General features: G+C 43.4%; 1 protein-coding gene across 1 annotated transcript in view; it reads right to left on the reverse strand.

The window, feature by feature from the left end:
• Window positions 1-847: 847 nt before the first annotated feature.
• The window catches only part of LOC123514593 (prosaposin-like), a 106,953-nt gene continuing 84,812 nt past the window's right edge, over window positions 848-22,988 (reverse strand). The window contains exons 13-19 of the mRNA XM_045272558.1: window positions 13,010-13,178; window positions 12,617-12,697; window positions 11,618-11,733; window positions 11,103-11,283; window positions 2,833-2,987; window positions 2,399-2,593; window positions 848-1,541 (exon numbers count right to left, since the gene is read on the reverse strand). Coding sequence (XP_045128493.1) covers window positions 1,488-1,541; window positions 2,399-2,593; window positions 2,833-2,987; window positions 11,103-11,283; window positions 11,618-11,733; window positions 12,617-12,697; window positions 13,010-13,178 — 951 coding nt within the window. The 3' untranslated portion in view covers window positions 848-1,487. The remainder of the gene's footprint in view (window positions 1,542-2,398; window positions 2,594-2,832; window positions 2,988-11,102; window positions 11,284-11,617; window positions 11,734-12,616; window positions 12,698-13,009; window positions 13,179-22,988) is intronic.

The following is a 22,988-nucleotide window of genomic DNA, read 5'->3' on the forward strand; positions in this document are numbered from 1 at the left end:
CCCCGTGTGACGGCCGCTGAGACTCCGACGTACACGATCATTTCCAAAAAGCTCATTATATATTATATATTTTGTATTATTTTTTCCCCCAAAATACCCGTGTAAAACATAACTATTATTTTGTTCAACAAATTAGGTTCCTACCTAGCATCTAGTTTTGTTTATTCTGACGGATATCATAACTAAATGCACGAGGAAACTATTGAAGACAAACAGGCTACCTGATTGTGTTTACAATCAGTATGTAATCTACCTATTCTACCTCCTGAAATAAAGTTTATAATTCATGAGAATTTAACCATCTGATCAGTCTTTGCCAGACATTTCTCATTCATAAGCTGAATCAAACAAGTCCGTATGAAGCATACCTTTATCCACTACAAAAAGAATCATGTAAATTAATTCAAATAAAAATATAGAACATAATAATGATAATAACTAATAATAATAATAGTAATAATAATAATAATAATAATATAATAATAATAATAATAATTCATAAATTCCACCAAAACAACAATATGTATAATTTTCCTTCTCTGATCTGAGAACAGTAGCAGAGGTCCAGGCCAGGGCAGCCTTAATGATTCAAAGGCAGGTGGAGGGACACAGAAGCCTGTGAAATAGCACCACACAGGCCAGTCATGCAGGAACCTAAAATAATTACACATGCAATCAATGAAGATTAGACGAAATCAAAAGCAGTGGGGTTTATTCAAATGTTTTAATTCCATTTAACATAGGTAGTACAGTATCACTTGCATGATTAGTTATTGAATCACCTATTAAAAAATGTAACTATCTTTTCATTGTAATACTTAGCATTGCTGTTTCTAGATTATTGTAGTATTGACATACAAAAAGTACATTATATATATATATATATATATATATATATATATATATATATATATATATATATATATATATATATATATATATATATATATATATATATATAATTAGTATCATACACTGAATATTAAAGTGTGCACTACAAATAAACACACAGGTGAGTCACAACGAAAAACATATAGTCCTGATCAACACAAAAGCTAACACACTAAGCTATTCACTTTTCTTCTTCCTCATTAAATAAAGAACACAATTTTAGGATCCCGTGCAAAGTAAGTAGACAACTTTCCTATTACTTGCTGTATTCCATTGGCCAAATTTGACAACTAGAAAGAAACCTGTACATTGGTGCCTTCCACACATGAAGAGGTTACCAGGTTGTATTCCTCCCAAACTCCACTTTTACTAAAACTTAAAATTCCTAATCTCAAAATACACATTCCACCAAGTGAATGACGATACACCAAAATTTCCTGAAATTAATAAAAAATTTTGAATGAAGGGAAAATGCTTATGCAATGAATCTCTTGTTTTCCCAACCTCATCACTATATATGTATGTATATATTTTTTTTTTTTTCTGGGGAGAGCAGTGTCAGCAACATGAGGCAGCTCTCCCAGCAGGCACAACACTTAGACGAGAGGCGTGTGCATCCTCCACACAGTCTGCTGGCAGTGAGCGACAGCCTGGAAGAAATGTGATAAACAAGATTCAAATCAATTCCCATCAAGATAAGAGCAAACAATACAAACCATGTAATTTTCTTCTTTTTTATATACCATGCACACTAACATCCATACACCTAAATGTTTTATGATCTTATCTTTGCCATTTCAAACAGCCTGTAAAGGAAGTCATTAAGATTTATAAGGGTCTTACTGTCATTCTAGCAATAGTTGAATAATGTAAAAATATAAAAACATTTTTTTTTTTTTTTTTTTTTTAATACAGGTATCCTGTGTTATCCAAATCATCATTAAACTACATTTCGCTTTTATGATTATTGTTTTATATTACCTTTTGTCCTCTACACAATCAGTCATTTCATTTTTACAATATCCCAAGTAAGCACATACTCACTCACTCTAAACACAAGTACATACAGTGAACTTCCAGTTTTCCAGGATTTAGTCATCATTCCTTCACTCATACATGTTTTCATTGGAACCTAACATTTTTACTTTGTGAAAAATACCACTTTATTCCCATTATATTTGATAATATACAAGCTAAATTGTAGCATTAATCGAGGAAGCCCCCTTCTTGAAGAAAATTCTAAAGTTTCTTTTTATTACAATGTAAAATACAATGAATGGATAAAGCAAACAGCTACATTACAAGTAGATGGATACAGTGTGTGTGTGTGTGTGTGTGTGTGTGTGTGTGTGTGTGTGTGTGTGTGTGTGTGTGTGTGTGTGTGTGTGTGTGTGTGTGTGTGTGTGTGTGTGTGTGTGTGTATTTAAGCTTGAATGTGTACCTGTAATGTAGAAATATACTTCAGATTCCTCTAACTTCAAAATAACTCTGGTAAACCATAACTCACCTTGCAAGCTTTGGCATGGATCATGGTCTGGCACCAATAGGATGGTCCCCAGGTACACTTGGATCCACCGAGGAGGCTGTGTTGCCCAGGTGATCTTTGGCAGGCATGCAACTCCTCACACACCTTCTTGGGCACCAACACTTCCGCCAGAAGATTGGCCAAATAAGGCCCATACACTTCTACCATATCACGGCACTGTAGGGAAGGAGTGTAAGCTGATTACTCTCTCTCTAACTATCATAAATGTCATTCACCACTTTATTGAAGTAGACAGCCACTAAAGCAGCTACTCAGTATATCAATTATAAGACAATTCTGTCTAAAGGCCAGATCACTGAGTCACAGATCAGCAATATATATATATATATATATATATATATATATATATATATATATATATATATATATATATATATATATATATATATCTCTACCTGGCTACTGATGTTGAAGGGCAGGTACTTGCACACTTTCTCTAGCAGGGAATCAATGAGTCTCTCAGTGTCTTCTCTCTCAAGTTCATTGTCCACCTGTGTCACGATAGCCTCACAAATCTGACACTTGTCCATGTGGGTGGTGGCCCTCAGCCCTGCAGATGGCATAAATGAATGACTGCTCAAGTTGTTGTATCTCTTAATGTTTTCCATTAACTTAAATCTTGAAAACAAAACTAAATAACTAGTTCTGAATGATGAGATTATATGTTATGGCATCTTTGGAAGAGTACAGGAGAAAGCAATTGTAGTAAAGATGGAAATGTCTGCAAAAAACAAGATGTATCACAGACCTACATAAAATATGGAGGCCTCACGATGATCACTTTTCCAGATTATAAGAGAAACTATGGAAAATCAAAACAACTGCACAAAAGCTCATCATCTCTGTAACTAAAATATTGAGATGTACAACACCAAAATATAAATATATGGATGAGTAAAATGTGAGAAACATGAAATAATTATGGTATTTACTGAATACATGAAGGACACTCCATCATCAGTCTCCTTAATAAATATTTCTAACTATTGAACTTTTCACAAAATAATTACAAGGTTATTGAAAACCTAACCTCTAAACTTTCACCAGATCCTAACTGATGCATGCATTACATAGTTCCCATGGCTGCTGTATGACACTGGCACCACACTCCTCTCAATCTATGGTTTTGAGGAATCAATCTTGTATTAAATTAAAGTAACAATCAGATTCAATATGATTATATTTGAATATATAAACAGCTATCAACTCGCAAATGCATCTCAAGAAGGTGAATCTCCAGGTTTATCTTAAGTTCTAGCTCTTATATATATATATAGATAGATAGATAGATAGATAGATAGATAGATAGATAGATAGATAGATAGATATATATATATATATATATATATATATATATATATATATATATATATATATATATATATATATATATATATATATATATATATATATATATATATATATATATATATATATATATATATATATATATATATATATATATATATATATATATATATATATATATATATATATATATATATACAGTAATACTCCGCTTAACGAACGTTCGTTTAATGAATTTCCAGTTAAACGTACTATATAATGTTAGACCAAAAATCCGCATAACGTACAACCACATCCGTTTTAGCGAATTTTCTGGGTTTAAATTTGCCAGGTGAGGGACACGGTAGTTGTAATTGGCTGGCTCCTGGAGCTGGATCCAAGATTCTTTAACAACATCAGAGCAACCTCTTGCAGCGAAATGGCATCCATGAACGCTTGGAGGGCCGGTGACAAGGTTGCTTGCAGGTTGGTCTGAGGTTGCTGGGAACACCACCTCTGGAGGTGGTGTTACTGTCTTATATATGCATTTATGTTCACAAAACAACATTTCTATTAGCTTTTTACAAACCTTGCCCCCAAGAAAGGATTGTTTTGTAATGCATAAAGTGAAATCTTACATGGAATACCAAAAAATAAAGCAGAGATGAGATGAGCCACAGGAAGCGGGAGACTCGCTGCCACTCGGCCGCTTCTTCTTGTGACCCTTTTGCTTGCGTGTTACTTTCATCATGATGTTTGTGTTTTCACTCCTCTCTTGCCTGCTATAATGGATATCATATCTTAGTATTCATATACGCTCAAGCCACGGGGATAACCTTGACTCCGTAGCACTGAGTGATAGTGAATTACTAATGAAATAACGCGGTATTTCATTAATAATTCACTGTCACTCAGTGCCACGGAGTCAAGGTTATCCTCATGGCATGAGCGTATATGAATACTAAGATAGGATATCCATTATAGCAGGCAAGAGAGGAGTGGAAACAAATATCATGGGGAAAGACAACACGCAGGCTAAAAGGGTCACAAGAAGAAAAAGCGGTCGAGTTGCCACGAGTCTCCCACTTTGACTGTGGCTCATCTCATCTCTGCTTTAATTTTTGGTATTCCATGTAATATTTCACTTTATGCATTACAAAACAATTCTTTCTTGGGGGCAAGGTTTGCAAAAAGCTAATACAAATGTTGTTTTGTGAACATGAATACAGGCAACCCCCGTTTAACGAAGGGGTTACGTTCCTAAAAAACACTTCGTTAAGCGAAACTTCGTTAAGCGAACCGATTATAACAAGTATAACCCCTGATTTGAACTTCCATTGAGAGTAAGTAAAGCGAGAGTGCATCATAGTACAGTAAAAGGTTTAATGAAAGTAAAAATTATGAAGTTAAATATTTAGGTAGTTTAATTTAAGTCATTATTAATGTACACTAATGTATGTATGTACGTAACTTTATAATGTTGATGATCTTAACTTTATGAAGGGAGGGAGAGTGAAACGGGAAATACACTAACCGGCAACCTGTGGAATGTAAACAAAGTGCGCATCATGGTACTGCATACAAAACTTATGTACCACATTTCCACAAGGCTTTCCATTTTATCCATTGTAGAGTCACGAGTTCTGGTGGTTCTTTTAGCTTGCAAGGAAGATGAGGTCTCACTAGCCTTCTTAATAGAGTATCTTGACTTGAAAATAGTAGACAGTAGATGGAGTCAAGCCATGGTGGGAAGCAATGTTATTAGTTTTCTGGCCTCTCTCTTGTCTGTGAATAATACCCAGCTTCACTTCGAGAGTAAGACACTTCCTGGTCTTCTTAGGAACGTTAGGCCACATTGCAGGGTGTTTTGGTGGTAAGTTGAACTAAGGAAGATGAGCTGCTGGTGACGCTGTTATGTTTTGACTGGGCAGTGAGTGGTGCGTGTGATCTTGATCTTGATCTTGATGCTACAGGTGACACAGAATTTCTTCTGAGTCAGGCCTTTGTATCGGCAGAGCCTGTGTTGTCCACAAGAGGCTTGATCTTGATCTTTATTCTATAGGTGTCTCAGGATTCCTCCTGAGGCAGGCCTTAGTACCAGCAGCTCCTGATGTATTCAAAAGCCTGTCAGCTTGCATGATACAGTGGGGCTTTCAAATTTGGAAAAAAATTACCTGGATAAAACTTCGTTAAAGTGAGTTTGGTGTTCGTTAAACGAGCAGATGGTAGTAAAATGAAACCTTCGTTATAGCGAAATTTCGTTGTGTGATCCTTCGTTAAACGGGGGTTGCCTGTACATATATAAGACAGTAACACCACGGGCGACGTTGCCAGTCGACCCGAGGCGGGATTTCCCCTGGGGGAAGGGGGAGAAGTCATGTCACCACGCAGGTGCGAATCAACTCACTTCTCATTTGGTCGACACAATGGAAGGATACACTGACGCATCCTCACCTGTGTGTTGTACAGCCAAACCAAGAAGTTTGTCTACAAAATTCATAAACAAAGCTTGCAAGGACCACTTTTACTAATAAATCAAGCAAGGAAGAGGACAGCAGATGCAGCTGGTATATCTGAAGGCACAGTGAAGAGGATTTGTCCCAGTGCAAACAAGATATACACCACATAGCATCACAACCTTATCAGCGTTTCTTTTCCCCACTCATTATATTACACTGGATATCTCGAGAGGACATAATAGTAAATATTTGGTAAATTATCTGCCTCATTTTCACTTTTATAACAAGCACCTTAACAATATTTAATTTACCTATGGCATCTTCATGTCTTGTCCATCACTTATATTTTTTTAGCGAAGTCATGCATTAAAATAAAGAACAGTTATTCCGTTTTCCTTGAAGTAATGAGAGATATGGCAGCGTCGCACGGATTATAGGCCTAGCCCTACGGGTCAGAACAATTTAGTTTTATAACCAGCAAATCGGTCCAGCTAGTATCTATGAGTTTCTAGTGGATCTCATACATGTGATTGCTCTTTCATCATTTTCACACTATTTACTTACCATGTCTATAAAAATCTGTTGATTGGAAACCTGACTTAATACCATCTGACAGAGATGAGTAACAGCAAGTTCATAATCATAAAGTTGATGGTGAAAGAAAAGAAGAAATTAGATAAAAGTTGCTTGTGAAAAAAAAAAAGAAGAGTTGATAAACCAGCAACAACAAAAGGGAAAACAACATCAGGGGGAGCCATTACAAAGAATATCCTCCAACTCTACATCCAGTCAGATTCGATTATAACAAAACACATCAACACCCTCTCCGTCATGGCACCAAGTGGATGATGACCAACCTACAAAATCTCCTAGAAACTACATGTAGCAGATTATACCAAGGAGCATGGCAACAGAGCAGCAGCAAGGACTTTTATGTTACCACCTAAGGAAAAGAAATTTTACATGTCTGGCAACAGCAAAAAAACCAAGTGGAGACTGCAAGGAAAGCAAACATAACCTTTGTTGCCCAGTCCCACATTAGCCAGAGCTTAAGGATGACACTGCTTTTGCAGCAATGTTTTTTGCTTGTATAAAGTGCTGCTAGATTATTTTCAACATTATATGCTTTAATACACTAAATGACCTGCATTTTACAGTAATTCAATGTCTGTCAATGTTGACATCTGCATCAGCACACATGCACACGCACACATGCGCACGCATGCACACACGCACACTCACACATGCACACACACACACACACACACACACACACACACACACACACACACACACACACACATATGGCAGCAAAGCAAATAAGTCAGCCTCTTAATGCATAGCCTCTGTTCACCTAGCAGAAAGTAGGTATGGAATGTAATTCAAGGGGTTGTGGCCTCACTTTCTTAGTGTGTGAAGTGTAGTGGTCTCAGTCCTACCCGAAGATTGGTCTAGGATGGCTGGGTGACCAGCAGGCAACTGTGAATAAAACACACACACACACACACACACACACACACACACACACACACACACACACACACACACACCCGGTAGCTCAGTGGTTAGAGCACTGGCTTCACAAGCCAGAGGACTGGGGTTCGATTCTCCGGCCGGGTGGAGATATTTGGGTGTGTCTCCTTTCACGTGTAGCTCCTGTTCACCTAACAGTGAGTAGGTACGGGATGTAAATCAAGGAGTTGTGATCTTGTTGTCCCGGTGTATGGTGTGTGCCTGGTCTCAGGCCTATCCGAAGATCGGAAATAATGAGCTCTGAGCTCATTCCGTCTGGCTGTCTCGTCAGAGACTGCAGCAGATCAAACAGTGAAAAAACACACACACACACACACACACACACACACACACTCTCTCTCTCTCTCTCTCTCCTCAATGACTTGGTAGCGGACAAGATAAACTCTCACTTCACCACAATGTCAAAATTTCCCTGCCCTCCACTCCTCTCCTCTCCCTTCCTACCTCCTCACTTTCTCCCCTCCTCCCATCATCCAGGTGATGGATGTATACAAGAGAATTATAAAACTTAAACCTGTCCACCACTTCTACTGATCTTCCTATCAAAATTTATAAAGAATTTGCCCCAGAACTAGCCAGTCCTCTCTGCTCAATAATAAATACATCTCTCTCTCAGTACTCATGCCCCATGGACTGGAAAACATAATTTGTCACACCCATCCATAAAACTCCCAGTCTGCAATCACTCAATGACCTCAGGCCAGTTGCTATCTTACCCATCCCTAGCCTCATCTGTGAAGACTTTGTGTGCAACTGGGTGTACAACAAAATTAGTAACTCTCTAGACATCCAGCAAAATCAGAGCCACCTCCACCTCTCACTACCTAATAAGCTTCCTTGACTTCATTCACAGTCACCTGGACAAATGAAACACTTCTCTAGCTGTCGCTTTTGTGGACTTGTGTTGTGACTTGAAAATAGAGAAGAAATGAAATATGCAAGAAAGGATATAACAAAAATGAAGAGATGAAGATGGAAGTAAGAAGGAGAAGAATAAATGAAGAAAGATGATGAGACACAAAAGCAGGTACCAAGATTATAAGATGCTATCACTAATCGGATAGATAGAGAACCTGTTACCACTGAGAACAGCAAGAGGCGGTGAGTCATGACAAGACAAACAGAGCTGAAGAAGCTTCTGAAACCTTCTCCCCATATCTGGTGATATCAGAGGTCGCCAGAACCAAATGATATCATATTTGAATAAAGGGAAAATGGTTATGTGTAGGTTGTGTAGGGTGGTGTTTTTATTGGAAGGTTAATTGAAGGGTGTGTAGGATGTATCTTATCATTGAGCTTAAATTGCCTGAATTGAGTTGAATAACGTGAATACTAATAAGTAATCTAGAACATTTGAAGAAGTTTGAATAAAGAGAGAGTTGTTATCATCAATAAGGTTATTGTATGTGTAATGAATTTGAGTTCAAGATATAATGTAACAGAATCTGAGGTATATGAAGATGGACTTTGAGTGAAGAGTGATGAAATTTTCATGATTCTCGTGGTTTATTGTTGTTGTCGTAGGGTCAGAAGTTATAAATGTCCGTAAATTATATAATTAAGTAAAGTTTAAGAAAAATCAGATGCATTCATTAGAACCCACAAAAGCAGTCTTGAAGATTAGGGACGCAACAAGATCGAGCAACTTGCAGACAAGACATCAGGAAAGCTTTTGATCTTATTGATCACACTGTTGTCATCAACAAAACCATCAGTCTGGGTCTCCTCTCTTACCTGACAGTATGGCTGGCCGATTTCCTCACAGGGAGATGACAAGCAGTACACTATCAGAACTACAAATCCTCTTTCCATCAGCTGACATGTTGAGTTCCCCAGGGCACCAAGATGGGTCCACTGTGTTTCCTAATACTGATTAATGACACTCTGACCAACACCCCTCATCATTGGAAGTATGTGGACGACTGCACTGTACTGCCTCTGGCTAGCATATTGGTAGCACGCTGGCCTGGCATTGCTAAGGTCAGCAGATCAGGTCTCGCTCGGGCTCATGAGTTGAAGCAGTGTACTGGGAGTTACTGCTGTGGTTGAGTACCACAGTGAGGAGTTGGGTTTGCCTGGCTGACTTTTTGGAGAGTACCAACTGTGGTGGATACTGGAACTAAAAATCAACAAACTTTTTTGCAACATGGGAGTGCCAATCAACAACAAAAACCCAGACTACTTGGCACTCCAAACAACACTGGAACAACTACAGTCATGGACTGAGGAGAGCAGGATGACAATCAACCACACCAAAATTGTAGTGATGAATGTCTGCACCTCCTAACTCACCCTGGGCCCTCATCACCTCCAAGTGGTTCATCGGCCAACCTTCTTGGTGTCACAGTGGACAACCAGCTGACATGTAAGCAGCATGTCACCACCACAGTGAGGTCGGCAGCCTACAAACTTTATATGTTGCGCACACTCAAGTCCCTGTGCACACTGGCAGACAAGTTAAAGGGGGAGTACCTCACCTTCATACTCCCCAGAATAATGTATTCCTCACCAGCATGGTCCTCCTCTCTCACCTCCACTCAACAGCAGCAACTGGAGGATGTGCAGAAGAGGACATGCAGGATCATCCTCGACCCTGCCTACACTAACTACGACCACACCCTGACCACCCTGAGCCTCCCCAGACTGTCTATCAAACACCAAGAGGCCCTGGTAAAACTGGGCAGGGGCCTGCTGCGTCAATTCACGCCCTCGCCATCTCCTCTCCCCTGATGCTCCTTGCCCCGTCTGTGCCATACATCACCACAATGTGGTTATGCCAATAAGAGCCCCTCAAACCAACCATAATCAACACAGTGCAATAACCACCATAGTGCTAGCCATAAACCATTAGAATAATATACTAGTTTTAAGCTTCCCCATTCCCCAATGTATCTTTTCAGTATATATGTACTGCAATTCCTAATAAACCATATATCATTATTATTATTATTATTATTATTATCATTATTATTACACACACACACACACACTGATGTAGGCTGTGCCAGTGAGACTTCTACATTCTAGATAGAGGGTGGGACATGTTATGGCTCATTTACATGATTGGTGGGACAAAGATGGTGGGAAGAGCAAAAGAATCTCAAAGACAATATATGGAGTCCTTAGCTACCTAAGACAGAATACCAGATCACTCAGGAGGAACAAAAACTGAATGTAAATACTGGCACATCATGAAGCCTATGTATGCGTCATCCTTTTGAAGAAATTAAATGAGATCAACTAAAAAATATGAATGCTACAAAATTGTCACTTGATTCATTATTTGTTTATGACTTCCTTCACTTTCCTTTCTTTTGTCAGTCAGAGGGAAACATATGAGAAAAACAACCAGGTAAATTAACCAGTAAGACAGCAAACCACCTTACCTGTGAATGAGGACGCTTTGCAGAGTGTCAGTGTCTGACAAACCAGTTTGGGATCTAGCTCTTGATCCACCAGGATGTCAATGACGGAGTCACCATACAGGTCCACAAAGTCTATGCAGTCATTCATGAGTGTAGAAGGCAGGTGGGCACACACAAAGTCAACCACTTCTATTATTTCATTCTAGAGAGAGAGAGAGAGAGAGAGAGAGAGAGAGAGAGAGAGAGAGAGAGAGAGAGAGAGAGAGAGAGAGAGAGAGAGAGAGAGAGAGAGAGAGAGAGAGAGAGAGAGAGAGAGAGAGAGAGAGAGAGAGAGAGAGAGAGAGAGAGAGAGAAAAATTGAAATTTAATTTCCATTATCATGAATAATTCAAGATTATAAAACTGCTGCCAATAAATTTATTTCCTTATACATAAAATATCACTTTGAAAGCAGAAACACATAGGGATCTGGTCTACTGAAAGTCTAATCAATACTGAGGTCAAATATGCAGCACCACACTGAACATACTACACACCTTGGTAGTGTTGTCCTCGATATAGTTGTCAATCTTTGTCAAGACAAACTCACACAGCACACACTCTGTTGACTGGTGCACCTTACCACTTGACCCACTGACACTGTTGCCTGGTGCTGAAAAATCATCAAAACTAAATATAACATTTATTTAGAGTTCAGTTTCTTATTGTATTCATAAAGCAAATAATATTTCCAGCTTTAGATTTATAAAACATAGGAAAGGTATTTGTTTGCAGAGACCATCTTACTGAGATTTCCAGAATGAGGCAGCAAAGATAAACTGTTCTATAGATGAATTCATATCTACGACAGTACCATATATGTAGCAATAAAAATACCTGTACAGGGAGTCCTCGGGTTACAACGTAGATCCGTTCCTGACACGCATCGCAACCCGAATTTCGGTGTAAGTCGGAACATCGGAAAAAAAAAAATTCTTACCTTTATTCCTTTGGTTGGCTTGCACATTGGAAGGAGGCATTGCAAGGGAGGGAGAGACAGGCTTATTGTGTAGAGGAAGCTGCAGAAGGTGCTGGAGATACTGGGGCTGGTGAATCAAGAGAGGCAGAACCTTACGCTTGGGAGCCATAACCAAGAGAGAGAGAGAGAGAGACACTGCAAACAACCAAAATGGCGTATGTTCAGAGACTTGAGACGTCGTCTTCCTCGCCCTACAACTACAACAAAGCGTATTCTTCCGCCGCACGCCCGAAACTAGTTCATGTTTGTTTACTTCGCTTACGACGCTAAACCACGTAAGACAGAATGACGCCTTATATTATTTTTCATGTTTTTATGGGCGCGTTCGTAACCACAAAATGTCATAAGTCGAGACCGTCGTAACCCGAGGACTCCCTGTATTGATAATCACTTCATATTAGTTTAACCATACTATGAAGATAAGTACTACACCATGTATTTGGAAAGACCATCAGAGACATGAAAGATTTTCTGCCCTCTAAAAAATATGCTCTCGGATCCAAACCAGTCTACTTACCTTGAGGTTGAGGTGGGATGCCTACAAACATGCGAGACAGGGGGAGCTGGTTGGCACCACTGAGTTCTTGCAGTTGAGGAGCTAAGGGCAAGACACGTAGTCAGTAGCCAGCATACTATTATGTATGTACAAGAAGAAATGAATGAGGTGGATGACTATGCTATAATTTGTATCATATAGATGTGTTCCTCAATCAAGAGACTACTTAGATAATATCTTCCACATAATGCAGTATTGCAAGGCAGTTTTCCAAGGGAAAGGAGATGCTTGGAGGTATAAAATTAAAATTATTATGCCTACTATAGCATTAAGTCATAACTCAATGATGGTACAGTACATCAGTATAAAGAACATACTCTAACAAGAAAGGAAAAAATTACATAAAAATCTTACTGTCAGGCTTGCAGAGGTGAAGTTCAATACAGATCTGGTCAGGTGTGAGTTCATTGATTAACATACGGATGACCTGGTCCGTGTATGTGTCCACAAACAACTGGCACTCAGCACGCACTGTTTTGGGCAGCACACTACAGAGGTTGTCCAAGGCTTGACGGATCTCTTCCTAAACAAAACAAGACAAAAGAAATGTGAAAAGGAGAGGGGGATTAAAAAAAAAAAAAAAAAAATGCACACACACACACACACACACACACACACACATCCATACTGTTATGAACAGAGCCACATTTCTCTGAAAAATGAGAAAAAACCACATGTAGCATGTTAGTAATAGCTACACACAGTGTTTCAAAATCATGGAGCGCCTTAGCACTTTGCTTCGCACATTAGACAGTTTCTACATCTGAAATTTCTTAACAGACAGATTGGAAGAGGTGGACCATTTTCTTGGCTTTCACATTCATCAGTCCTGACTCCATTAGATTTCTTTATGAGAACATGTGAAAACAATTATGTATGCAACCAAATCTCATTCATTAGAAGACTTGAAAGCTAAAATAACTAATGTACTTTCAGGCATTAATGTCAATTAAATGGCAAATGTTTTTTTACAGAACTACAGTTGCAATATCCTTTGTATTACTAATGATGGTGAATGTGTGGAGACTTAAAGAATAAAAATAAAACAATAGAAAAAATATTCATTTCATTCTCTCTGATACCTTTAACACATTGTTTTATCACAAATACCGAAAAAGTTGTAAATTTTTTTAAGTGCACAGGGACTTTATGGACACCCAGTATATATAAATATTTGAATGTACTGTCTGCTGCCTACTTGATGAAACAGTTTTCCTATCTCACTTCTAACTAGATCAATAACTGTCATCACCTTTTCATGGCAGCTGCAAATGGCTCGAGTTACCTACTCTCTCCCTTTCCCATACTTCTCATATCTCCTTCACTCCCATCCTCCCTTCCCTATCTCTCTCTCTCTCTCTCTCTCTCTCTCTCTCTCTCTCTCTCTCTCTCTCTCTCAAAGAAACTTATTTCACAGGAATTTAAAAAAGAGCACCAGCACCTACAGGCACTTTCAAATGGCAGTCTAGTTTCTAAACAAAAGTAAGTACTTACATAAATTGAAAGCAATGTAAGCATGTAAGTTGCTGCTTACACTTACCAGAAGAACAGCATTTTGTATCCTTTATCCTCTCAATCCCCTCTTTCTCTCTCTCCAGGCTTAATTCATAGCCCCAAGGGAATGATGAACTCTCACCACCCTCTAGCTGCACTATTATGTGTGTGTGTGTGTGTGTGTGTGTGTGTGTGTGTGTGTGTGTGTGTGTGTGTGTGTGTGTGTGTGTGTGTGTGTGTGTGTGTGTGTGTGTGTGTGTGTGTGTGTGTGTGTGTGTGTGTTTTCACTGTTTGATCTGCTGCAGTCTCTAACGAGACAGCCAGACGTTACCCTACGGAACTCATTATTTCTGATCTTCAGATAGGCCTGAGACCAGGCACACACCACACACCGGGACAACAAGGTCACAACTCCTCAATTTACATCCCGTACCTACTCACTGCTAGGTGAACAGGGGCTACACGTGAAAGGAGACACACCCAAATATCTCCACCCGGCTGAGGAATCGAACCCCAGTCCTCTGGCTTGTGAAGCCAGCGCTCTAACCACTGAGCTACTGTGTGTGTGTGTGTGTGTGTGTGTGTGTGTGTGTGTGTGTGTGTGTGTGTGTGTGTGTGTGTGTGTGTGTGTGTGTGTGTGTGTGTGTGTGTGTGATTCACCACAGTTGTCTGCTAGTCACCCAGCCAGCCTTTCCCTACGGAAAGAGCTCAGAGCTCATACCAACTGATCTTCGGGTAGGACTGAGACCACATCGCACCACACACACTGGGAAAACAATGCCACAACCCCCTTGAATTACATCCCATACCTATTTACTGCTAGGTGAACAGAGGCTACACATTAAGAGACTTGCCCATTTGCCTCATTGCTCCCCCCGAACTTGAAACCAGGCCCTCTCGGTTGTGAGCCGAGCGTGCTAACCACTACACTACATGGTGTATTTACCTATTATAAGATACAGGATAAGAGCCACTATAGGCTAGTGCTGTCCCATCTCCATATCTACTTTTATCCCAATTTTCCTTAAAGTTGTGGATTGTCTTGGCACACACAGTCTCATCAGTAAGCCCATTCCACGCTGCTATACTTCTATGAGGAAAGCCGTGCTTCTTGATGTCTCTTCTGCACACACACACCTTTTCAATTTCTTGTTATGACCTCTTGTGCCACTATTTTCAGGCACTATGAGGGCATCCCTGTCCACCTTTTCCAAACCTTCTAGTATTCTCTATAGTGTTATCAAATCACCTCTTTCCTTCCTTTTTCTAGCGTCGTCCGGCCTAATTCTTTCAACCTCTCTTGATAGCTATATCCTTTTAGACTTGTAGGAATTTTTGCAGCAGCTCTCTGAATCCTTTCCAGTTTCCTAATATCTTTCTTTAGACTTGGTGACCACACTAATGATGGATTTCCAATCTTGGGTGTATCATAGACATTATTTTTTTTATTTTATTTCATTTTTTTTTTTTCTATTCCATCTATGTAGTTGAAGGCCATCTTGATGTTTCTCAATAGATTATATGTTTTTCCAGTAATCTTCCTTATATGGTTGCTAAATGTCAGATTGTTTGAGACAGTTACTCCCAGATCTTTTCCTCTGTTCTTATGTTAAGTTTCTCTGTACCCAAATAGTAGTTTCCTTCTGTTCTTCTCGCACTTGTACCGAATGCCTTTTACACTGCATTTCTTGGCATTAAACTCCATGTTCCACCTTGATGACCATTCATGTATTTTGGTTAGGTCTTGGTTCATGGCATTACAGTCCTTTTCATGTGTTATTTTCCTCATGATTTTAGCATCATCAGTGAACAGACTCATATAACTTGTTAGCCCCTCTGCTATGTCATTTACATAGATTGAGAACATTACTGCCACCAACACTAGGTCTTATTATAGTACTTATCAATTTCTTCATAATTTCTTTGTCCATGTAGTGAAATGCTAATCCAATATCCCTTAGCAAATTATATGTCTCTCTGAAAATTCTATCAATATGGCTTACTGATTGATTGTTTTCTTCCATCGTCACTCCTAAGTCCTTTTCCTTTTTTACTTTCTCCAATTCTACTCCATCTCCCATCTTATAGATTCCCACTGGTCGTCTTTCACTTTCTCCCATTTCCATGACATGGCTTTTGTTCACATTGAATTTCATTTCCCCACTTTTTACTCCATTCCCAGATCTTACTTAGGTTTTCCTGCAGTATTTCACAATCCTCTTTTTGCTTTATAACTCTGCACAGTTTTGTATCATCGGCAAACAGATTTATGTAGCTGTTCATTCCTTCTGGCATGTCGTTTATATATATGAGGAAAAGTATTGGCGGTAAGACTGACCCCTGCGGCACTCCGCTTTCTATTGCTCTCCACTTGGACTTCATATCTTTAACTACTGTCCTTATTTCTCTCCCCCTCAAATAATTTTCCATCCATCTCAATGTGCTTCCTTTTGAGCCACCCTTCTCCTCTAACTTCCACAGTAATCTTGCATGTGGCACTTTATCAAATGCCTTTTGTAAATCCAAATAAATACAGTCAACCCATCCCTCTCTCTCTTGTACTCTATCAACTATTCTAGAGTAGAAACTCAGTAAATTAGTTACACACGACCATCTTTTTCTAAAACCAAATTGGCTATTTGATATTAATTTGTTGCCTTCAAGGAACTCGATCCATTGTTTCTTTATTATTCTTTCACACATCTTGCATATTACACTAGTTAGTGATATTGGTCTATAATTTAAAGGTTCTTCCTTCCTTCTGCTCTTATATATGGGAACTACCTCAGCTCTTTTCCATTCTACTGGTACTGTTCCATTTTCTATTGAGCATTTTATGATGTATATAGGACTTGCTAGTTCTTCCCTACATTCTTTCAGTATTCTGCCTGAGACTTCACCCGGTCCCATTGCCTTCTCTTCATCCAATTCCTTCATTAACTCTTTTATTTCAAGCTTGGTTACTTTAATCTCTCATATAGACAGTCTCCCTATTACCCTGTGGCCTTTCAAATTTGGATTCCTTAGTAAAGAACTTCTGGAATTTATTATTTAATAGTTCTGCCATACTTTTTGGGTCTTCCACCATGCCGTTCTCTCCTTTTAACCTTTCTATTGCTTCTTTTTGCCTAATTTTTCCATTTATGAATCTGTAGAACAATTTTGGTTGCTCCTTACATTTTTCGACAATGTCCTTTTCATAGTTCCTTTCCTTATCTTTCCTCACCTTAACATATTCATTTCTCACTGCCTTGAAGTTTTCCTTATTTACTGGATTTCTATTTTTCCTCCACCTTTTCCATACTCCATCTCTTTTCTCCTTTGCCCTAGCACACCTTGCATTAAACCAATCTTTCTTTCCTTCTTCTTTAGGTCTATATTTCGGGACATATTCCCTGACTCCTGTTTTGTATATTTCCAAAAATAAGTTATACTTCTCTTGCACTGTCTCTGGGTTTTCCATCTCCTCCCAGGGTGCTGAAACAATGTGCCAGGGAACTGTCAGTGCCTCTTGCTGCCATTTTTTCTGCCTGTCTGGCAGAGAAAAAGTGGCCAGCATCCTGGAAAGAGGCACATGTGGTCCCTGTGCATAAAAAAGGGTCCAAGTCTAACCCAAGGCACTACCGACCCATCTCCCTGCTGTCTGTGATGGGTAAGGTGTTCGAGAAACTGGTGACAGCCGTCATACGGCAGCACCTGGATGAACACCAGCTTCTCTCACCCCACCAGTTCGGGTTCCGGCCAGGTCGATCTACTTCCGATCTCCTTCTCCTACTCTCCCAGGAATGGCAAGACACCCTTGACGAAGGCCTGGACACGCTTGTAGTGGCCCTTGATATCGCGGGGGCTTATGACCGAGTGTGGCATGCGGGTCTTCTGACTAAGTTCCAAGCTAAGGGCATCGACGGTGGTCTCCTGAAGCTACTCGAAGATTACCTCCAAGGAAGGACACTTCGAGTCATCGTCAATGGGCGGACCTCATCACCCACCAATATAGGAGCGTCAGTTCCACAGGGCTCAGTGCTTGGCCCAGTCCTGTGGAATGTTTATATAGATGATCTCCTGCGCCAGCTTCCTGCAGTCAAGGCTTACGCCGACGACTGCACAATCTCCCTCTCCTACTGCCGCCATGACAGCCAGCGCACCGTGGCCAACATCAACCGCCAGCTGAAGGCAGCAGAAGAGTGGGGGAAGGCGTGGCAAGTCACCTTCGCGCCGGACAAGACACACGCTATGGTCATCTCACGATCCCCTGCCGCCTCTCAGGCCGTGGAAGGACAACTACGGTTTGAGGGCGAGCAGCTGCCTCTCCAGGAACACTTCAAGATCCTGGGAGTCACCATGGATCGTGACCTGCGCTACGACACCCACATCACGTCTGTAGCCCGCCAGACCTCTCAGCGTGTGTCAGCCCTGCGCAGGGTGGCTGGCAGTCTGGACTCGCGAGGCATCCTCACTCTCTACAGGGCACAAATCTGTCCCTGTATGGAGTACGGTGCCCAGCGCCCACACCCATATCAGCCGGCTCGATGCGATTCGTCTATTGTGGGAAGACGAGGAGAGCGTGGCAAGTATCACGTCACTGGAGCACCGGAGGGACGTGGCAACTTTGATGGTGTGCCACAAAGCTCAAGTGCTGCACACACCTCACCTCTCCAGCCTCAGCCTGCCGCCACACCCACCCGGGAGAAATACAAGGCAAGCAGCGGATGGGGACCAGCAGGTACTGGTGCCTCTCTCCCACTCCTCACAACACCAGCAAACATTCAGAGCCAGGGCAGCGTGCCTGTGGAATCATTTCACAGTGGCCACGCCTGCTGAGGTAACGGGACTATCAACTCAGCAGACAAAAGTGGCCGCCAATGTCTGGAGAAGCGCTCTCCCTGCCCAGCTAGTGCTGTGAAGTAAAGTGCAGTGATGTGAGGTGTCACAACAATATACTAACGTGAAAAAGATGTTTAGAATAGTTCCTTGCCAACAGAGAGAGAGAGAGAGAGAGAGAGAGAGAGAGAGAGAGAGAGAGAGAGAGAGAGAGAGAGAGAGAGAGAGAGAGAGAGAGAGAGAGAGAGAGAGAGAGAGAGAGAGGGGGTCACGCGTGAGGTCGCTCCTTCACAAAGGTCATTTTTCATAGGCTAGTGGTGAGTTAGTGCAGTGTAAAGGTGTCCTATCTGTGAACAAGTGCCTCATGACGCTACATAGAAAAAGAGAAAGTGCAAAGTGATCTTGTAGAAATACAGCAAGGAAAAAATCTTATATAGCCTCACCGACCTACTGCGACCTCAGCCTGACCCACCTGCATCTGGCTGCCGCGTTCCGCACCCCCAAGGGTTGCCAAGCCTCTCTCCTCCATTCTCTCTGTTTTATTGCCTCTCTAGCCACGGCGGGATTGTGACATCACCCAGCAGAACCGACGGGAGCAGTGATTAGTCAGTGTGTGATGTGCATCGTGTTCTCATAGTGCTCTCGATATTCACTAAGTGGTCACCTTATATGCCTGTCCTGGTCGCCTCACCTGCTTGTCCTCTGCCCGGATACCACAAATCCCCTGGGAACACCACCCCTGTCTCAGCTGCCACCCCTCCCCTCCCTACCTCGTGACCGCAGACATGGCAACACACCAAAAAATCTCGAGGATAAGTCATCCCGGCTATTGTCCCTGACGCTGGTGCACTGTCTGTGGCAGGGTAGCCACCAAGAATGCCGCCTTCGTCTTCTGTGAGAGCGAGATAGACTGCCCTAATGTGTGTCACGCCATGTGCCTTGGTGATCGGGAGACATACACATGCTCCGAGACCCAACAGCTGCGCTTAGAGGCCAACATAGAAGCTGAAGTGTCGTTTGTCGCCACCAACGCCCCTGTCCCCAGCAACGAGGATGGTGACACAGCGACAGCCGCGGCCCTCCCCCCATCCCTCCCTGATGCTGACGATGACTCACACCACACCGAGGACGGTGACACCGAGCATCAGGAGTACATGGAGATGCAGGAGGAGCTTGTGGCTCACGCACTAAGCCTCAAGCAGGAAGTCTCGAGGCAAAACACTGTCGTCCAGTCACTCACTCTACAGAGGGACTGGATAATAGACCGGAAACCTCAGCTTCTAGAAGTCCTTCAGCTAATTGAGGCCCTAAGCGACGCGAAAGACGCAGACGGGAAGAGGTCTACCCGCACAATGGGTACCACAGCTATCGCCTCGTCCATCGACAACGCTTGGGCGAGGAAATGCACCTCCTCACCCACCGCAAGGCAGTGGTGGGAGTCTGGCCTGCCGAGACCCCTCGCTAACACTCACCGCCCGCGAGATTCTCCGCCCACCAACACAGCTGCTTCCTGCACTGATTCCTCACCAGTCTCACCCCTTGCATCCCCCCTTCCGACCACCGGTAATCCCTCCCACACCACTGCCGCAGCCGCCGCCACCGCCTCCACCACCACCACCACCACAGCCTCCTCCGGCACCTCCACTAACTCGCCAACCACTGAGTCTGACACATCAGGAACGAGGGGAGGCCCAAGGAACAACAAAGCCAAGCGAAAGAAAAAGGCAAGGAAGGGGTCGTCTACTCAGCAGTCACCTCACCCGCACCCTCGACCGCTCGGCCCCGCCACCCGTCCCCCACCCCTCTAATGGCTCTGCCTCGCCACTCCCCGACAGGACAGCATAGTCGCCCCACCTGCGAGTACTGCCTACGCCCTGGACACTGGACGGAGATCTGCTTCACTCGTGCAGCCGACGCCAGGCAGGAAGCCATCCTTAGAAGGGTAATAGCGGAGAGCAGGATGGAAGGGCAGCCCGCCACCACAGCGCCCTGCCCCCCCACGCTCCCTTTCGTGACTCCAGCCCTCAACAGTACTACCGGGATGAGCAGCCACGACACCACCGGGACTGGACCTCACCCTCGTGGGGCAGCAGTTATCTCTCGCAGTAGTCCTCCTCAACCACCCAGGGCTCCACCTGCGCGTCAGCACCACAGTCATGCCCCCCAGCTCACTGTGGTGTCTGCCAACGTCAGAGGCCTGCGCACCAACATCGCAGACCTCTCACATAATTTTGTCTTGCGGTATAAAGCAGACATCGTGGCAGTGACAGAGACGTGGCTATGCAGCGCGGTGGAGCCAACATTCGGCAGAATTCCCGGCTACACGGACTGGGTGAGGAACGACCGCGATGGCAGAACGGGTGGGGGCGTGGCCGCCTGCTTCAGGAATGGCCTCCAGACCCAGGAGCTGTCAGTCAACCTCCCTCACCTCATGGAAGCGCTGTTCCTCCGCATAGTCCTGCGAGATAACAGTGGTCTGCTTCTCTGCGTCCTGTATCGCCCCCCAACACAAGGACGCTTCGCGCTGGACTTCCTGGCGGATGAGCTGGACGACTTGCTTCGGCGCCACCAATGCAAGTCCGTCCTTATCCTGGGAGACCTCAACTTCCACCTAGAGAAGCAGGCCTTCGACAATCTTGTAGCGGTGCAAGGACTCGTCAACCACGTGACGTTTCCAACTCATGAAGGAGGAGGGCTGCTCGATCCTGTGTTGTCTGATCTCCCTGAAGCCAACATTACCTGTCAACAGCTGGACAAAGTGGGCAGCTCTGATCACCACGCAGTGCTGACCCACGTACAACTCACCGCTGCGAGAGAAGAGGCTGTGCCGCGCAACATATGGCTTTGGGAGGAGGCTGACTGGCCATCCCTGCGGCAGGCTCTCAGTACCACGGATTGGGAGGCGCTGCTCGTCGAGGACGTGGAGAAGAAGGTCTCCGTCCTCACCTCGAAGCTACTTGACCTCCAGACCCAGTTTGTTCCCCATCGCACGTACCTCGCCAAAGCCACAGACCCTAAATGGTTCGGCTACCGCTGCCGGGTTGCTGCCGAGGCCAAATATGCGGCATGGCGAAGGTACAAGCGACGCCCTCACACCACAACCTCGCCCTCCACCGAGCTGCGTGCAGGAGGATGACAGCCACATCCAAGTGGGCGCGGCAGCACTGGGAGGAAGTGATGAGGAGCAAACTCACTGGTCCTGGAGTGGGGAGCAAGGCGTGGTGGGCGCTCGTCAAGGAGCGGCAGGGCGTGCTGAGACAGGACAGCGTGCCCCCCCTCACCAGGCCAGACGGGTCCACGGCTACTAGCAGCGATGACAAGGCTGCTCTCCTGGCCGAACTATTTGCACAAAAAATGCAAGTAGACGACCCTCACCGCCCTCCACCTGAGCTGCCCGAGACTGACCACACCATCACGTCGGTCTCCGTCACCGCGGCACAGGTGAAGAGAGTACTCGAGGAAATCGATGCAGGGAAAGCCACAGGCCCTGACAACATCAGTCCTCGGGTACTAAAGAACTGTGCCGAGGAGTTATCTGCACCTCTCGCCAACATCTTCGCTGCCTGCCTCGAGGAGGAGAAGTGGCCATCTGCCTGGAAAGAAGCCTGTGTGGTTCCCGCCCACAAGAAAGACTCCAGGACGGACCCGAGCCACTACCGACCCATCTCCCTGCTGTCGGTTGTTGGCAAGGTGTTTGAGAAGATGTTGGCTGCCGCCCTAGAGAAACACCTTGCAGACAACGGTCTCCTCTCGCCTCACCAATTTGGGTTCAGGCCGGGCCGATCCACCTCAGATCTGCTTCTCCTCCTCTCACAAGAGTGGCAGGACTCCCTCGACGAAGGCCGGGACACACTCGTGGTGGCGCTTGACATCGCGGGCGCCTATGATCGGGTGTGGCACTCCGCCCTGCTGGCAAAGCTGCGTGCCAAAGGCGTAGCCGGAGCCTGCTGTCTCTTCTTGATGACTACCTCCATGGTCGTTCACTACGGGTAGTCATCAATGGACGGTCCTCAGCGCC

This window comes from Portunus trituberculatus, chromosome 38, assembly GCF_017591435.1.
Source record: "Portunus trituberculatus isolate SZX2019 chromosome 38, ASM1759143v1, whole genome shotgun sequence".
NCBI lineage: Eukaryota > Metazoa > Arthropoda > Malacostraca > Decapoda > Portunidae > Portunus > Portunus trituberculatus.